Source organism: Macaca nemestrina, chromosome 6 (assembly GCF_043159975.1).
Source record: "Macaca nemestrina isolate mMacNem1 chromosome 6, mMacNem.hap1, whole genome shotgun sequence".
NCBI classification, from domain to species: Eukaryota; Metazoa; Chordata; class Mammalia; order Primates; family Cercopithecidae; genus Macaca; species Macaca nemestrina.
The window spans coordinates 142,753,447-142,773,651 of NC_092130.1; the positions used below are offsets into that span (position 1 = coordinate 142,753,447).

General features: G+C 42.0%; 1 protein-coding gene across 3 annotated transcripts in view; it reads right to left on the minus strand.

Moving 5' to 3' along the window:
* Window positions 1–20,205, minus strand: part of LOC105473097 (EGF like, fibronectin type III and laminin G domains) — a 200,475-nt gene that overhangs the window by 110,969 nt on the left and 69,301 nt on the right. For all 3 annotated transcript variants that reach the window (XM_071098995.1, XM_011726726.3, XM_071098996.1), the window contains exons 2-3: window positions 9,488–9,597; window positions 8,336–8,419 (exon numbers count right to left, since the gene is read on the minus strand). In XM_071098995.1, coding sequence (XP_070955096.1) covers window positions 8,336–8,419; window positions 9,488–9,526 — 123 coding nt within the window. In that variant the 5' untranslated portion in view covers window positions 9,527–9,597. The remainder of the gene's footprint in view (window positions 1–8,335; window positions 8,420–9,487; window positions 9,598–20,205) is intronic.

Here is a 20,205-nt window from a genome sequence, read left to right on the forward strand (position 1 = left end):
ATTAGCACCTCCTGGGACAGGACTGACTCTCCTGCCCACCTCCTTCCAGCCACCCCACCACGTCTTTCAGACCTGCTCCCTTGTCCCATTTCCACCTCGGTGCCTGAGTTCCGGCCCCTTTGACTCCTTGCCTGGGTCTTCAGTCTGCCCCACCCTCCCTCCCTCCCTCCCATCTCCACTCCATTCTACATGTGGCTTCACAAGGGGCCTCTGCTGCACATGTGGACCTGCCTTCAGATCCCCTCTCCGGCTCTACTTCCTCGCATCTGTGCTCCTGAGCTTCACCTTCTGTCTCCAGGTTTCACATCAAGTTTGGTGGTTAAGAGACTGGAGGCAGCAGGTGGATCCAACCCTCTGTTTTCACTCCTCTCCCGACTAACGCTCCAGGCTTTCCTCATGGAAGCAGAAACACTTTCGAACCAACACAGCACTCTCCCAGGCTTCTGCTTTAGGGTCCTTTACTCCTGGGAAGTCATGATGCTGGATGAAGTGTGGGTGGTGATGTGGATCCAGAGAGTATTGTAGATATCGCTCAATACCAAGCACAGCTACCATTAACTACCAGTGACGGGTGTTTTCTCTGTTTCAGGAACAAAGGGAAAGAAGGCTATGTGCAGCCTTATTTAATTCTTCCTTCAGTTTCGTGAGGTAGGTATCACTCTTATTTTCATTTACAGAGGAGAAAACCTAAGCCCTGTAAAGTTCACAATTTGCTCAAGATTTAGTCAGTGGCAAAATAGGGATTTGGGCCCTTCTCCATTTGACACCAATGCCCAAGTTCTAATTTGCCAGTACATGTACAAAAAATATTAAATAATGTTTAAATCAACAACAAACAATACTTACCATAATCAGAGAAAACTAGATTATGACTACTTTATGACCACGGACGTTAATGTATCCGAAATTTAAATGTTACCACTGAAAACCAAGCAAAATCCTATTTGTAGTTCCATATATAGATTAAAAAATACTGGAACTCTTTATTGGATATGGAAGATTAGTGCTACCTTCAGCTTGGGTGCATTCTGAGGAGTAGAGGGTGACCTTCCCAGAAGCCAGCTGTTTCCTGTCTGTCTCTTTTTCTGCACTGACACTCCGGAAAGTGGCATAATGGTGAAAATCAAGGGGACTGAGCAGTAAGGGCCACAGAAACATGTTGAATTCAGCGATTTCACTGTCACTTCCTCCCCTGACATCTCTCCTCTCAAATGGAATCTTCAATGTAATTATAACTTGTGATAATCCTTGCAATTTGTAGTAAAATACCACACACCTTAAATCTTTGTATTTCTGTCCTTAAAGGTCTTACCATCACCACTTCAGGCTTGCATCAAACTAGGGCAGATGCTGAACATGCTCTTTTCAAAGTACAGAAACAGTCTTTTGCTTTGTTTCGTTGCCTTGTGGAAGTCTGAAGACAAGTCAAGATGTTTATCTCTCCTGAACTTCATTTCTCCACAAGTTAGTGAGGAACAGAGTGGGGGAAATTGCTTTCCTGGAGTAGAGGCCAGAGGGACCTCAACAGTCTCCCCCAGGCCCTTCCCCCACCATTTTTTGGGTGAAGCTGAGTGCTTTGCTGCAAAATACCCCTTATTTTGTGTTTGCCTAGTTCTTTCTGAAATGCAAAACCCCTTTGTCTGCTCAACACCGCTGTTGAGCGGCTTCATGCGAGCAGTGAATTCACATCTATAGAAGAGAAAAGCAAGGCTGGTCACTGAGCCCAGTGAGAAAGCTCGGGCGACTTTCAGGACTCTTGCTTTCTTCACAGATTGCCAGAACAACAAACTTTCATCTTACAATTGGTATCATCATTACAGTTTTCATTTATATAGCATTTTGGAATTTATAAAATCTCTGTACACCATTATTTCCTTTAATCTTCACAACAACTCTAAGAGATCAGTCCTATTGTCTCCATTTTGCAGACAATGAGACTGGATTCAGAGAGTTTATATAACTGCGGGCAACCATGGGTCTGATTTCCCTCATGAAACTTTATATAGTTCTAATCACCTGACTCATAGACACAGCATCACTAACTAGTTCTGAAACGGGCACCTGGTTTTTCCCATGTTCAACCACCTTTTCCATTCCCTCCATTCACGGTCTGTCACCTGGATGACTCATCCCATTCTCTTCTTTCTCATGATAGAATCCCCGTATTTCAGTTGGGCCACTCAAAGACTACATTCTCAGCCTCCTTTCTCTCCAGGTGTGGCCCTATGGCTAGATTCTGTCCAATAGGTTGTGAGTGAGAATGCTGATGCCAACTTTTGAGATCTCCCTTAAAAGGAAGGAGTGTGTTTCCCTTCCTCTTTTCCTTATCTATTGGCCAGAGTGTGGATGTGGCAGCATAAGCCATTCCGGACCATGGGCGGGAGGGCACAAGGGGTTGGCAGAACAATGAGTTGGAAGGAGCCTGGCTCTCTGATCAAGTGAAGCCACCAGAAGGTGACATCCAGACAGTTCCATGGGGGGGAATGTAAATGCACATCTCATTAGAAACACTGTTAATTTGAGTTTCTGGCCTGCTAGACTTATATCTATCTAATACATGGCCCAATATACAAAACCAACCTGGGTTACCATGTAAGAAGAGCCCAAGAAAAGATGAGACTCTTCTCTTTTTTTGAGACTGAGTTTCACTCTTGTTGCCCAGGCTGGAGTGCAATGATGCGATTCCAGCTCACTGCAACTGCCTCCCAGGTTCAAGTGATTCTCTTACCTCAGCCTCCTGAGTAGCTGGGATTACAAGCATGCACCATGATGCCCGGCTAATTTTTGTATTTTTAGTAGAGATGGGGTTTCACCATGTTGGCCAGGCTGGTCTCAAACTCCTGACCTCAAGTGATCTGCCCACCTCGGCCTCCCAAAGTGCTGGGATTAGAGGCATGAGCTACTGCACCCAGCAAGGCTATTCTTTACTACATACTTTTCACTCTGCATTGACAAAATCATGTTGAATTGTTCTGAACTGAAGTCTCTGACTCTGATTTCAGACATCGCCTTTACCTCCTTACAGGCTGCTGTTCTTTCTCCTCCTACTGCCTGAAATACAGATCATTTGGCTTCAGAAATAAGTCTAGAGGCTGTCCTATTCATTAGTTCAGATGAGCACAGTTGAGAGGAGGCATGAATTGAGTAGAGAACTGGACTGGGAGCCAGGAGACCCAGGTTCTGCTGCTAACCTAGCTGTGTGGTCTTGGGGATGCCACTTAGCTTCTCTGGGCCAAAGATTTAACACTGAAGGTCTATGATTCTTCTAAAACAACCTTCATTAATAGCTAGTAAACTTGGATTCAACCTCACAGTTGACCCTACAAGTCAAGGCTAGGCCCCAGTTGCCTTAGTGGAAGTTGGGACGACCTAGCATCGTCCAGTGGAAGGCACCAGAGAAAGAGAAAAGTGCTATCTTCCAAGCATCCTTCCTCCAATGCGCTGAGGACGGCTGTGCAGAGCAGGGTGGAGGGAGGAGTTGTAGGGATTTCTATTCTCTGGGTGGTCACAGGAAGTTATTTTCCAGAGCTTTGCTGCAGGGGCAGCATTAGCTTTGGAGGCTGGACAAATCTTCCTTATGTGGATCTGTCCTATGTACTGCAGGAAAGTTAGCATCCCTGATGCTTGTCCACCAAAATGCCCAGGAGGGGACAAAGGCACCCCCAGCTGAGAATCATTGCTAGTCCATCCCTTCTTTTTTTGTTTTTTTGTTTTGTTTTGTTTTCAGATGGAGTTTCACTCTTGTTGCCCAGGGTGGAGTGCAATCACATGATCTCGGCTCACTGCAACCTCTGCCTCCAGGGTTCAAGTGATTCTCCTGCCTCAGACTCCCAAGTAGCTGGGATTACAGGTGCCTACCACCACACCCAGCTAATTTTTTTTTGTATTTTTAGTAGAGATGGGGTTTCACTATGTTGGCCAGGCTGGTCTCGAACTCCTGATCCGCCCATCTTGGCCTCCCGAAGTGCTGGGATTACAGGCATGAGGCACTGCGCCCAGCCCCATCCCTTCATTTTACAGTTGAAGAGAAATTCAGAAGAGCTCAGTGACTTCACCTCAGGTCACCCTTGCTCTGATGAGAGAGCAGGAACAAGCCTTCTGATTCCTGGTTAGGTTTTCTCTCTCTAAGTTCTGGGTCAATCAGTGGACTCTAAAGCAGGGTGCTGGTGCATCCCCAGGGACAGCAAGACAACCCACTGAGATGCCAGAAGAAAACACAAGAACTCTCTATTTCTGTTTTATCTCCTCCTTTAAAATTCTGTGAGATTTTATAATGTACATAATATATTAGTAGAGTAGCAGATGTATAATTTATAGATACATAAATATACATATATTGGTGCATGTTCAAATATTTTTAACTGATGGTATGCATGATCAAAAAGTGTAAAGACCACCACCCTAAACATGCTTATCTATTTCTAACTCTAAAAAATTTGCCAAATTGCCCTGATTTGTTTTACTATTTTGTTTTCCAGCAGGAAACCTGGAGGGTATTATTTTAAGAAAAAGATAAGGTGGGCTTGAAATGCTGCCAAATTGGAAGCTTCTAGAAGGCAGATTATCAAACAATGCAGCCCAACTCCACATTATCAGCCAGGGTATTTTGGTCATTTTATCAGTCAAATCAGATTAACCATTTGTCAACCCACTCCCCACTTTGGTATTCAATCCAGAAAACCAAATCTATCGGTCCTATCTTACTGAAAACACAATCTGGAATTGTCAGAGGAAATAAGGGAGTGAGAAAAGAGGAGGTAAAAGGAGCGGGAGCTACCTCCAGAGAGGTGCTCACTAGTTAAATATTTTCTCTCCTTTTCAATCTGTTTCACCTACTCTTGAACCAGAGCTTAAATTACTTCAAACTTCAGAGAGGTTCCCCTTAACCCTACCCTGCTGTGTGAGATGAAGAAGTACATGCAAGGATAAAAGTGGCTTCCTCTAAACGATTAAAAATTCACCTTGTAGATTCAGCTGTCTGTGCTTACACTAGAACTAGGCACTCTCCACTGAGCCTTAATCAGCAAGAGGGAGATGCAGGAAAATCAACATTTTGATGAAAAGAGAACCCCTGAATCCTGGGTTGGGACAGGTATTTAAATTTTCTAAAACATGCTTACAGAAATTGCCTGATGATCAGGTTGTCCCTGGAGAGGGGAAAAAACAGAGGCAACTTGAAGAGTAAAAACAAAAACTTGCATGAATAAAACAAATCTGTATAGCACCTGCCCCTTTTGCCATGCACAGCCAAGGGCAGCAAACACACATCTTTGAAGTATGAATCATACTGACCACTTACTAAGCTCTCATTCTGTGCCAGGCATCGTGCTGAAGGTTCTACAATCATGACCTTATAACTCACATCTTTATCTATAGAATGATATGATATAATAACTCACATCTTTATCTATAGAATGATATGATATAGTACAGAGTTCCTAAAACTTTCTCTGTTCTTGCCACTCTTAGTGTGTCAGTAATATTTATAGCATCTCAATGCCAAAATAAATGCCCATTTATTAAGTAGTTATATCCAAACAACTTGGTAATAATAGTTGATATGGTTTGGCTCTATGTCTCCACCCAAATCTCACCTTGAATTGTAATAATCCCCATGTGTCAAGGGTGGGACCAGTTGGAGGTAACTGAATCATGGAAGTGGCTTATCCCATGTGGTTCTCGTGATAGTGAGTGAGTTCTCACAAAAGCTGATGATTTTATAAGGGGCTTCCCCCTTCACTCAGCACTCATTCCCTCTCCTGCCGCCCTGTGAAGAGGTGCCTTCCGCCATGATTGTACGTCTCCTGCGGCCTCCCCAGCCATGCAGAACTGTGAGTCATTTAAACCTCTTTTCTTTATAAATTACCCAGTGTCAAGTGCCTTTATTAGCAGCGTGAGAATGGACTAATACAGTAATTCACACAGATGTTGCTGTTTTCCTCAAAAATGTTAAATATTCTACTGTGCCCCTGTGAGCCTGCTGCAGAGCCCTGGAGCACCCTGGCACATGGTTTGGGAACCACAGACACACTATGATATAGATATTTTTGGGATCCCTGTTATGTCAATGAGGAAACTGAGACCTATAAGGTTAAGCAGCTGTTTTGTTGAAATGCAGAAATCTGAACACAAGTCCATCAGAATCCAGGACACATTCTGCTATATCAGACTCCTCCCACTCCCTTGCTGAATCACTGCCTTTATGTGTAGTCATGATTTCCTCTTTTCATTCTGTTTATTCTGCAACTCTCCCCACCCCCAACCCTCCCTACCCCCAAACACACACACACACACACACAGAGAGAGAGAGAGAACAAGAGAGAGAGAGAGAGGCATGTGTGGACACATTCATGCTCATTCATTCCCTGGGCTCAAACCATTCCAACTGTTATGTCCCTCCCTTGAGTCTGCCTTTCCAGAAAGTTCCTGCTTCAGTCCTCAGTCCCAACTTTCACCTCTTGACCACTTGTTCCCACACTCACCTCTCCCTCTTCAAACCTTGTCTACTAAGCAGCATGTTAATAACGACATCTGATCTTATGTTGCTCCCTAATTGTTTTATCTGTGTGGATGTTGTTTTCAGAAGACGGAAAGCTGCCCCCAAACAGGGACTGTGTGTTGTCTTATGTTGGGCATAGAGTAACCCCTATGCAAGTTTGTCAAAATTGGCAAGATGATCAAATGCAGAATTTGATAGCGTACTCTAATGCCTAGATGCTGATAATGGAGAGAATGTATTAACATATAAGTCATCGGGAATGATAACTACCACCCACGTGGCTTTTATTTGGTCCTCACAAGAGAATAATTATTACACCTCTATCACGGAAAAAAAGTTGAGGTTTAGACAGTTTAAGTGACTCTGACCAACACTACCCAACCTGTAAATGGAAGAAACAGGCCTAAAAGTCCAGAGTGCTGGTCTCCCTCCCAGCCCTGTTTTGGGTTTATACAGCAGTGACCTTCAGAGAGATGCCAATTTTCAGCCCAGGTTCTGTGATGGGCAGGATATCAATTTCAGAGGCACTGCCTAGACTCAAAGGCATGTGTCACTCTTGATACCTGAACTAGGTTCCAGGTCAAGCAGTGAGCCCTGCAGGACACCAGGCTGGGGTGGCTGGGGATACTACTAGGGACAATCAGGCTTCTTGGTGAGGTCAATGAGCTTATTGAAAGTTCCAACCCATCTCCCTCTCTTCAGACAGGGTAAACTATAGAGGCTGAGGCTGACAGCTTCTGCGGCCAATGCTGGATGCTTAAGCAGAAGTCTATTTTGAGCTTAAACGCATGTCATACAAAAAAAAAAAAGCAAGCTGGAAATGTGCATCTATTCCTTCTGAGTCATGAGAGCTTTGGTAGAACCAGCAAGGGCAGGGGCTCAGAGGTCAGTCAGCTCTGAGTTTACAGTTGATGCTGTTACTCACTAATGTATGATTTGAGGAAAGTTACTTCACCTCTCCGAGTCTCAGCGTCCTTGTCCATAAAATGAGGTCATAGGATAGTTGTGAAGAGTAAGTGGCAAAGCAAATGTAAAGCAAAGGGTGGTGGCTGCCAGGTAACAGATGCTCAATAAGTGATAGTTCCGTATCATGGATGACAAACAGGTCTCTCAGATGCTGCCGCCAGAAGGCACGGATCAAACAGGAGCCAGCACCACCACCACCGTTATAATAGTGTTATGAGCACTGGTGCTAACTCCTTGTAGAGCAATTCCAAAGGCTCTAGCCTGAGGTTGTGGCAGAATGAGGAAGGGGAGTGAAAGAAAAGAAAATACAAGATGCCTAAGGCCAAAAATTCACTCAAGAGACCTTGACGAGAAACAGAAAAGAAAATAGATGAGGACCCAACAATTGGCCAGTGGAAGGACGGGGTGCTGGGCTTGAAAAAAAAATAAACAACTTGGACCATTTAAATATACATTTCAAATTACATCCTCTTCTTCTGCATTGTGTCTTCAGGCAGCTGGGAAGATACAAATGCGTCATATTTATGTATAAAGCTTTTATTGGGATTAAGAAAAAAAACAGAACTGAACTTTGTGAAGAAAAGAAGGGGAAAAACCAGCTGTAAGGTGGCAGTTTTCTTGCATGATAAAATAGGGTTGAGTCCAGGATGGAAGCATTTACGCCAGGACCCTTTCGTCAGATGCCTGTTTTCCAGAGATGTAGATGGCATGGTTCAGAGGAAATGTACATGGATGACATTGGGAAATCCTAACGGACTATTAGAAGCATTAGTTATTATTACATGTACAGTAGCACACACACCAAATCAGCAAGCCACCCGAATAGCGCCCACGTGCTTTTGAGGGGGCTGCCAGGATGGAGAAACTCACCGTGGTCGGGATGTCCTGGCTGAGAGGCACGCTGTGCGACTGCTCCTGCAGGGATTTATCTGCGCCAACCTCAGAGTAAAAGACCTTGAAAAGATGCAGACACCCCGGTGAGAGCAGAGCCCGTGCTTGTGTAAGATCAAAGGTTGTAATTGCACTCACAGTGGCAGCAGGCTCTGAGGTGCGTCGCCTAACGTCACGTGCACTAGTTCTGCGGGAACACACATCAGACCTACTTGGATTGGGTAGGGGGTGTTGCAAACTCAGAAGCCTGCGGAGTCCAGGAGGAAGACACATATCAATGAAGTGAGATGCAGAGGTCTGGACATGGCTCTTGTTATTTTTCCCAAAATGCATGAGCCGCCCGGGTAATCTTTCATTTTCTCACTTTCAATAAGACATGAGTCCAGAGATACATTCCTCTACTTTTAGAAAACAATAGGATGAGGGCCATTATCAATGGCTACTGTCCCTCGGTGAAATGGAGACAGCAGCAGGTGGTGGGATTGGGGTGTTACTGAGGTCTTACAGCTCATCTAAAAAGAGCAGCTCAGTTCCAGCAGGTGGATAGGAATGTGGACCCAGTGTGGCCAGCTCTCCCCATATCCCAGAGAGTTTACAATTCCAAACATTTATGTGAAATGTCTTGACTTCTCAAAGTTGACTCATTTCTAAAAACACTATTCAAAGAAAACATTTTGGTGAAAAGATATCAGCCCAATTTGCAGCCTCTGATAGGTAAGAATGCATTCTCTGCTGCTTCCTCCATCTTGCCTACCCACCTTCTTACTTTACATTATTTTGTACTTATTGACAACATTCCACAGTGATTTCCTCTTTCCCATGTTCATACTTTATTCTCCAGATTTGACTATAGGCAATTGAATAGCAACAACCACATCCTTTTAGTTTATATTTTCCCACAGCTGAACAGAGAAACGACTGGATAGATCCTAAGTGAGTAATGCAGATGTGATGTGACATTCAGGGCATTTACAAATATCCTTCAAAGGGGGACATCTCTTCTAGCTTTATGGAGGGAGAATGGGGCAGTTACTGATATGGAAGGACAGATATCTAGAAAAAGCAAGGATGAGAAAGACATACAGTCACACAACACACCCACTGAGGAAACTCCCGTGCCCGTGGACTCACAGTGTACCCAAGGATGGTGCTCCCAGGATGCCTTGGCATTTTCCACTGGATGCTGAAAGCCGTACAGTTCAATGCGCCCAGCTTGATGTCAAGAGGAGCCCCTACCTTGCCTGCCCCCAAACAAAAGAGATTGTGTTAGAAGCTCCACACATCCCACCTTGAGTATACTTACACAAGATTTAAGAGTGTGTTCTCTGATAGATGAAAAGCCTACTTAAAGATAATTCCAGAAATGCAGTCAATTTCTGATACACCACACCTATCTCAGCTGACCTCACTCACTTTACTATCCCCTCCCAACCTGGCATCAGTAGATAAATCAGTCCAGCTATTGCCCTCATTCTCTCAGGTAACTTCTAATAGGTCAGGGACCAGCAAAGGGAGATTCAGGGTAGCACAGACCACAAATACTTCTGACTTGACTCTAAAAACTTAAAATGTATTAAAGTAAGATGACAGGCACATTTGTATTTACTCAATAGCATATATGTTGTATGTATACATTATATAGATGTGTTCGCTTATATAGCTAGGATATTTCTATGTGGGACATTTCAAAAATATAGTTATGTATAAAATGAAGTCTAAAAATTTCAAATGCTTTACTATCTATTTATCTTAAGTAACTTCATAGTTATAGATGATAAGATTTATAATTATAAAATAATATATACAGGTTGCCACAATTTAGAAAACATAAAACATTATATCTAATTCTAACGTTCAGAAATGAGTCTTGACAGCATTGTGGTCTATCTCCTGTTGGTCACGTGCGATTTAAAAAAACTGTGTGTGTGCGCGTGTGTGTGTGCTTCTATACAGTTGACATCCCTTATCTGAAATTTCAGATTTTTTTGGATTTTGGAATATTTGCAATATACTTACTGTTGAGCATCTCAAATTCAAAATGCTCCAATGGGCGGTTCCCTTGAGCATCATACTAGTGCTCAAAAAGTTGGATTCTGGAGCAGTTAGGGTTTCAGATTTTTGGATTTGGGATGCTCAACTTTGTGTGTGTGTGTGTAACTTTTTTTTTTTTTTTTTTTTTTTTTTTGAGACAGAGTCCCCCTCTGTTGTCCAGGCTGGAGTACAGTGGCGTGATCTCGGCTCACTGCAAGCTCTGCCTCCCGAGTTCATGCCGTTCTCCTGTCTCAGCCTCCTGAGTAGCTGGGACTACAGGCGCCTGCCACCACACCTGGCTATTTTTTTGTATTTTTTAGTAGAGACGGGGCTTCACTGCGTTAGCCAGGATGGTCTCGATCTCCTGACCTTGTGATCCACCCGCCTTGGTCTCCCAAAGTGGGAGGATTACAGGCATGAGCCACCACACCCGGTCATATGTATGTAATTTTTAAATTGTTCTGTTATGTATAGTGATTATGTATATATACATACATGTTAACAATTTTAAGTCTTATTTGACTTAGTATATATATAGTACAAACAGCATATTTACAATCATTAAAATCATTATTTTTAATGGCTGTAAATTTTTCCATATAACACATGTGCCATAATAAACAGCATTTGTCATCCCACAATTATTAGGCAATTTATTCCCAATATTTTGCTGTCTTAAATAATGCTCCATAAAGGCAGGGACCAGGTCTATCTTGTTCAGAGTACAGAAAGTAGTCATGGCAAAAACACAATAAACATTCCTTAAGTGAATGAACATTCTGCAACTTGATTTTCCACTTACTAATATGTACTGGTGAGCTTTCTTTTTAACTATTGCATGTAATTCTCCAGCTTATCAGTTAGGATCCTTTGCAACTCACAGAGATCTAATGTATCTATTTAAAGGACTGCTGCTAGGGCTTGTCATCAATGTTCTTAATAACAGAAACCAAAGTTTTTCTAATGGATTGAGAAATAGAAGCCCAGCGCTGTCAGCAGGAACCATGAGGCCAAAAGTCAGCTCCCCTCTGCCCCATATACACCTACGATTGTCACCACTCAGAGATTTAATTCTTAACGATCTCTCTCACTCTGCCATTAAATCGTTCACGATTTAATGTCTCATCTGATTGGCTAGACTTAGGCCACGTGGCTTCCTCTTGGCTCAACCAAGCGGCAGGAAGGAGTAGTCCTTTCTGGTTTCTAAACTGGGAAATGACCGGATGAGACCAGTTCTGGGAATTGTTCTTCCACCAAGCCCATCCACAGCAAAGAAGGAACCCCGCAGGACGATAGAATCATAGAAAAGAGTAGTGGGAGGTTGGATGGCCGAAACTCTGCTTTTCAGAGCATGCGTGTACATTAACTATTATTACTCCATTGATTGACATTGCAGTTATTTTCAAAATATCGCTGGTAAAAATAATGCTGAAAAGAACATCTATGTATGTGCCTTTTTGCGCACATGTGCCAGTGTTTCTAGGATGGATACCTGTAAAATTTATCGAGTATATACATTTTCATTTTTACTACTAATGACTTATTGCTCTCTCCAAAAGAGTAAATGAATAAATCTTTAGGTGCATTCAATTATTTATTTGGGTAAATTCAGAGCTCTTGTGTCTAAGATGGTATCTCGACCTTGACACTATTGACATTTGGGGCTGCCTAGTTTTTGTGGGGGCTGCCCTTTTGAATTATAGGATGTTGAGCAGCATCCCTGGTCTCTACCCACTAAATGACAGTAGTACTCCCCAACCCACTGTGAAAACTAATAGCATCTCCACACATTACCAAATGTTCCCCAAGGGGCAAAACTGCTCCCAGTTGAGAACCACTGATTTAAGGGAATGAATATTTTAAAGATTTCTAATAAATATCATCAAACTTACATTTAGAAAATTAACCAATTTAGAAGTTTATAGTGGGGTATGAGATGTATAAGTAACAGTGTAAAGTTACACAGCCCCGCCAGGTCTTACTACTACCACTTTTTAAATAATTTTTGCTCAGAGAATGAAAACATTTTTTTAAAAAGCCTCAGACTAGGAGAAAATATTTGCAAAAGAAATATCTGATAAAGGTCTGTTATCCAAAATATGCAAATGCTATAGAGAAAACATTTATTTTCCTTCTAAAATTTATCCTTCTAAATTTCTAGAATTTCTTCTATTTATCCTTCTAAAATTCATATGTTAAACTCTTATTCCCAATGTAATCATATTTGTAGATGTGACCTTTGGGAGGTGATTAGGTCATGAGGGTAGAGCCCTCATGAACATGACTAGTTCCCTTATAAAAGATACCCTAGAGAGCTCCCCCTCCCCTTCTGCTATGTGAAGACACAGCAAGAACACAACTGTCTATGAGCCAGGAAGTGAGCCTTCACCAGACACCAAATCTGTTGGTGCCTTGGTCTTAGACTTGTCTGCCTCCAGAACTGTGAAAAATAGATTTCTGTTGTTTATAAGCCACCCAATCTATAGTATTTTGATATAGCAGCCAAACAAACTAAGATAACACAGAACTCTTAAAACTCAACAGGCCGGGTGTGGTGGCTCATGCCTGTAATCCCAGCGCTTTGGGAGGTCAAGGCAGGTGGATCACCTGAGGTCAGGTGTTCGAGACTAGCCTGGCCAACATGGCAAAACCCCATCTCTACTAAAGATACAAAAATTAGCTGGCTGTGATGGCAGAAGCCTGTAATCCCAGCTACTTGGGAGGCTGAGGCAGAAGAATCACTTGAACCCAGAAGGCAGAGGTTGCAATGAGACAAGATTGTGCCACTGCACTCCAGCCTGGGCAACAAGAGCAAAACTCCATCTCAAAAAAAAAAAAAAAAAACCTCAACAATAAAAATAAGCAAACAACCTGAGTGAAAAATAGACCAAAAGATTTCATGGCAAAGACACCAAAAGCAATCACAACAAAAGCAAAAATTGACAAATGGAATCTCATTAAACTTAAGAGCTTCTGCACAGCAAAATAAACTATCAGCAGAGTAAACAGACAATCTACAGAGTGGAAGAAAATATTTGCAAACTATGAATCTGACAAAGGTCTAATATCCAGCGTTTATAAGGAACTTAAATTTACAAGGGAAAAATAACCCTATTAAAAAGTAGACAAAGGACATGAACACACACCTCAAAAAAAGACATACAGGCGACCAACAAGCCTATGAAAAAGAGCCCAACACCACTGATCATTAGAAAAATGCAAATCAAAACCATAATGAGATAACATCTCACACCCAGTCAGAATGGCTATTATTAAAAAGTCAAAAAATAAAGATGCTTGCAAGATTGTGGAGAAAAGGGAACCCTTATACACTGTTTGTGAGAATATAAATTAGTTTAATTATTGTGAAAAGCAGTATGGCAATTCCTCAAAGAGCTAAAAGCAGAACTACCATTCGACTCAGCAATCCCATTACTGGGTATACCCAGAGGAATATAAAGCATTCTACCATAAAGACACATGCATGTGAATGTTCATTGCAGCACTGTTTGCAATAGCAAAGGCATGGAATCAACCTAAATGCCCATCAATGACAGACTAGATTTTAAAAATATGGTACCTATACACCATGGAATATTATGCAGCCATAGAAAGAACGAGATCATGTCTTTTGTGGGGACACGAATGGAGCTGGAGGATATCATCCTTAGCAAACTAATGCAGGAACAGAAAATCGACTACCCTATGTTCTCACTTATAAGTGGGAGCTGGATAATAAGAACTTAGGAACATAAAGAAGGAAACAATAGACACTGAGGTGTTAGAAACAGGCCCCCAAATCTGGCCATAAACTGGCCCCAAAACTGTCCATAAACAAAATCTCTGCAGCACATGTTCACGATGGCCATGACGCCCACGCTGAAGGTTGTAGGTTTACCGGAATGAGGGCAAGGAAGACCTGACCCATCCAGGGCAGAAAACCTCTTAAAGGTGTTCCTGAACCACAAACAATGGCATGAGCGAGCTGTGCCTTAAGGATATGTTCCTGCTGCAGCTAACTAGTCAGAGCCCATCCCTTTATTTCGGCCCATCCCTTTGTTTCCTGTAAGGAATACTTTTAGTTAATCTATAATCTATAGAAATAATGCTTATTACTGGCTTGCTGTCAGTAAATATGTGGGTAAATCTCTGTTTGGGGCTGTCAGCTCTGAAGGCTGTGAGTCCCCTGATTTCCCACTCCACACGCTATACTTCTGTGTGTGTGTCTTTAATTCCTCTAGCACCGCTGGGTTAGGGTTTCCCTGACTGAGCTGGTCCTGGCACTGGGGTCTACTTGATGGGGGAGAGTGGGTGGAGGGAGACGAGTAGAAAATATAACTTTTCTGGGTACTGGGCTTAATACCTGAGTGAGGTAATAATATGTACAACAAACCCCCATAGCACATATTTACCTATGTAACAAACCTTCACATGTACCCCAAACCTAAAATAAAAAGAAAAAAAGAAAACAAATAAAAGAAAAAGAAAAATGAACCAAGACTTTAACAGACACCTCACCAAAAAAGATACCGTGATGGCAAGTAAGCATATAAAAACATGCTCCACATCATATGTCATCAGGGAAATGCAAATTATAACACCAATGAGATACCATCTCTGTATGCCTATTAGAATGGCCAAAATCCAGAACACTGATAAAACAAAATTTTGGCAAGGATGTGGAGCAACAGGACTCTCATTCATCACCAGTGGGAATGCAAAATGGTACAGCCCCTTTGGAAGGCAGTTTGGCAGTTTCTTACAAAATCAAACATACTTGTCACACCACCTGCATGTGCACTCGTTGGTATTTACCTAAAGGAGTCAAAAACTTATGTTCACACAAAAACCTGCACATGGATATTTACAGCAGCTTTATTCATAATTGCCAAAACTTGGAAGTAAACAAGAAGTTCTTTAGTAGGTGAATGGATAAATAAATTGTGGTATTTCCAGACAACAGAGTATTATTCAGTGCTAAAAATAAATGAGCTATCAAGCTACGAAAAGGAAACTTTTCCTTTTTCCTTCACTTAGCCTTAGAATAGGCTAAGTGGAGAAGCCTATTCTAACATAGTCTTAAAGGTGGCTGAAAAGTGGGAAGAAAGATAATGGAAATGATTTATCAGTCCCTTGTAGAACCATAAAATAACCAGTAAGCACAGCCTCATCCATAGTCTCAATCCTCCAAGTTTCCACGTCGAGGAAACCTCAGTGGCTATTCCTAAGTGAAAGAAGCCAATGTGAAGAGGCTACATACTGTATGATTCTAACTCTATGACATTCTGGAAAAGGCAAAAGTAAAAAAGACCAGTGGTTTCCAGGGATTAGGAGAGAACAAGGGATGCATAGGCAGAGTTCAGAGGGTTCTTAGGGCAGTGAAACTATTCTATATGATACTGTAATGGTAGATACATGTCATTATACATTTGTTTAAACCCACAGAATGCCCAACAGAAAAAGTGAACGCTAATGTAAACTATGGTCTTTGGGTGAGAATGATGTGTCAATGTAGGTTCACCAACAAATGCACCACTCTGGTAGGGGATGATGATGGCGGGGAGGCTATGCATGCATGGGGACAGGGAGTATATGGGAAATCTCTCTACCTTCCTCTCAATTTTACTATGAATTTGAAACTCTAAATAGTCTTTTAAAACCTTGGCAAATTTGGTTTTAAAAAGCTTAAATATTTTAGCATCTTTTTTGGCTATTTTTCTCCCTATTTTCAAGTATTTTGCACATATTCAATTGGGTTTTAGTTTTTTTCTCACTGATTTATAAGTACCCTTAATATGGGAAAGATCTGAATTATTCACCTATATTTTCTCCAGGTAGTTTTGTTTGTTTCCCCCTGTGTAATTATCCAGTACTGGCCATATTTATTGCCAAATGAAGAGGCCTACTCTAACATAGTCTTAAAGGTGGCTGAAAAGTGGGGAGAAAGATAACGAAATGATTTATCAGTCCCCTGTGGAACCGTAAAATAGCCAGTAAGCATAGCCTCACCCATAGTCTTAGGAGTATTTCTTGCTTCCTTTGCTCCGGGAAAAATTGCAATTGATCAAGGCGGTCTCCTTGGGTCACTAAGAGGGGAACCAGTTCTTCTATCCCTTGTGTATCTGCAATGGTTCAGTACAGAAAATAGAAATGTTCTAGGTATTTTAAACAGGAAGATAGTTATGGAAATTGGTAGAAAGAGTGGAGAAATTAATTCTGGAGTCTCCAATGGCTCTATTAGAGAGAGAGAGAGGGAGAGAAAGAATGAATGAGAGAATGCTCTAGTGGTGATTCAGAACCAGGACGCCTCTGCCTTCGCCCTCACTACTGGCTTCACTGCTGCCACAACTGCTTCCAGACGCCCACAAGACTGGCGATGGGCCCTGGAATGATGCGTTCTCATGTTTTCATGGCCTTGCTTGGCTAGAGATATAACAGCAGGAAAATGGCCTCCACCCCACTCTGCCTTCCCTCTCTCTCAAGAGTATATCCAGTTGGTGGGACCTAACTGACATCCAGAATATGGGCTACAAGATAGTCTGGAAAATGCAGTTTTTATTTTTCCAGGCTTTGCATTATAGTAATGGCATCTAGAAGGAGGATAAAACAGTCACCCAGAAGGTGAACAAGCCAATCTAAGGTATCCATGACCTCTTGGCACCCATAAAAAGCATGAATTATAATGCTATCCCCTTTACCTTCATATTCTGTAGAAAAGTATTTAAATCAGACCCTGCTGGGCCCTGGTTAGGTATGACTCCTATTTTATTGGCATTTTCACTCATTTATTTGCTCTTTCACACACCTAACATACATATTGAGCACCCTATACATACCACGCACTGTCAGTCTCTACGTTAATGATGAAGAGAGACACAGGGACACAAATTAGCAGGATATTACTATTGGGTGTGAGAATTAGGGTTAGGAAGTTGGAGTACTTTAGTGGCCCATAGCAAGGACATACCAGGCTCTGTGCAGTAGACCCATAGGAACGAGGCAGACAGAATAAGGAAGGGAAAAGGGTCCCAGGCAGAGAGAGCAGCATATACTCTTCCCCAAAGAACTGGCAGATGAACCACGAATATAGAACTATTGAGACTCCATGGCTGGGTGGATGTGGGTAGTGAAAGAGAGAAAGAAAGTAGAAATTAGGTGACTTCAAGGATTCTAGCTTGGGCAACACAGAGGAGGAGGATGCCAGTCACTCAGCTGGAAGTGACTCAGCTTGACCACCCATGAAGTTGTAGGTGTGGTCACCTGCAGCTGGTGAGTGACAGGTGGCCCAGTCAGACATTTGGACCAAATACCAAAAATATTCCAGATGAATCAGTTAAATATGGGATCTCAAATTATAGAAAATAATTGAATTTTGAAATTAGACTTTTAAAATTTATTTACTTATTTATTTATTTAGTTTTGAGACTGGGTCTCCCTCTGTCACCCAGGCTGGAGTGCAGTGGTGTGATCTCAGCTCACTGCAGCTTCCACCTCCCAGGCTCAATTGATCCTCTCACCTCAGACAACTGAGTAGCTGGGACTACAGTCACATGCCACCACATCTAGCTAATTGCTTGCTATTGTTATTATTATTGTAGAAACAGGGCCTCACTATGTTACCCAGACTGGTCTTGAACTCCTGGGCTCAATCAGTCCTCCGGCCTTGACCTCCAAAAGTGCGGGATTACAACATAAACCACTGTGCCCGACCCTAAACCCAGACTTTGAGGAAGAACCTTTCTAAGCTTAAAAGAGACTAAAAATAAATAAATTTTTAAAAAATAATGGAATCCACATCATAAAACTTTCATTATGCTGTTCAAAAAATTACGAAAGAAAAAATTCAGACAATAGATGGAGGGGTAAATAATTGCAGCAAAATGAGAGGCCAACGGGTATCTTTATTATAAAACTCATGCATATTAATCAGAAAATTCAGACCCTAATAAATAAAATATGAAGAGATAATTTGCAAAAAAAAAAAAAAAAAGAAAAAAGGAAGTATAGCTAGTAAACACACATGGGGAAATATTCAAATTTGCTAGTTATCAAAGAAATACACATTTCAAACACTGAGATGTTTTCACCTACTAAATTAGCCAAAACATTAAAGTAAGAGTAATGCTGACAAGGGTACATGAATGCACTACTCTCAAAACATTGCTCGTGGCAGTATAAATGAGTATTCAGACATTGTGGAACACACTTTGGTGGCAATATGCAATGGTATCCAGAGCCATAAATCTGTTCTTACCCCTTGGGCCTCCAGAAATCTGATTGTAGACAGCCACAAGGAAGGAATCTTAAAAGAAGAGAAGGCTACTAATATGGTTTGGATCTGTGTCCCCGCATGTCGAATTGTACTCCCCAGTGTTGGAGGAGGGGCCTGGTAGAAGGTGACTAGATCACGGGGAAGGATTTCTCCCTTGTTGTTCTCACGATAGTGAGCGAGTTCTCATGAGATCTGGTTCTTTAAAAGTGTGACGCACCTCCCACTTTGTTCCTCCTGCTCTGGCCACGTAAGACATTGTCTGCTTCCCCTTCACCTTCTGCCATGACTGAAATTCCCGAGGCCTCCCCAGCCATGTTTCTCGTACAGCCTGCAGAACCATGAGCCAATTAAACCTCTCTTATTTCTAAATTACCCAGTCTCGGGTGTTTCTTTTTTTTTTTTTTTTTTTTTTTTTTTGAGACGGAGTCTCGCTGTGTCGCCCAGGCTGGAGTGCAGTGGCGCGATCTCGGCTCACTGCAAGCTCCGCCTCCCGGGTTCACGCCATTCTCCTGCCTCAGCCTCCGAGTAGCTGGGACTACAGGCGCCCGCCACCACGCCCAGCTAGTTTTTTTTTGTATTTTTAGTAGAGACGGGGTTTCACCGTGTTAGCCAGGATGGTCTCGATCTCCTGACCTTGTGATCCACCCGCCTCGGCCTCCCAAAGTGCTGGGATTACAGGCTTGAGCCACCGCGCCCGGCCCTTCGGGTGTTTCTTTATAGCAGTGTGAGAACGGACTAATACAACTACCCACATGCGGATGTTCTTCAGAGTACTACGTGTGATACAGAAAAACCAAAAGCAATCTAAATATTTAGAAAGAGAGAATAGTTAGGCCGAGTATGGTGTATCACCTGAATCTACTGGTATACACACAATAAACACAAGATGTGTTTGTGGTATCTTGAATTGTACCCTGGAGCAGAAAAAGAACATTAGTGGGAAAACCAGTAAGATGAAATAAAGTCTGTGGTTCAGTTGATAGTACTGATAACTAGTTAGTACTATCACTAATTCACTGTTTAGATTTGACAAATGTGCCATGGTTATGTAAGATGTTAACATGAGGAGAAACTGGTAAAAGGTGGATAGGCATTCTCTCTAGTGACTACCCAACTCTTCTATAAATCTAAATTTATTTCAAAATAAAAAGCCTATTTAAAAAAAGAGGCTTGTATGACACTGTGGCAAATTATGATGTAGTATTAAACAGAAAAGCATACTCAATGGCCACCAATACTATTATTACAGTTATTTAATATGTTCATTTGAAAAATAACTTGAAGGTAACAGAAGAAAGCTAATTCATACATTAGGGTGGCTGAGATGAAGGATAATTTTTCTCCCATATTCTTCTATTTGGCAACCTTTCCAGAATGTTACATTGTTTTCCCAATTTTAAAAGTTCACTTTCAAAAATATTTTTACATTCAAAGATCAAAAGACATGTGGGTGCGGGTAACCACACTCCTTGGTTACTAAAGGAAATCTGCAAAATAACACTGCTTCATGAAGTTTGCACCAGTTGGGTTGGAGCAAATGGTGCTG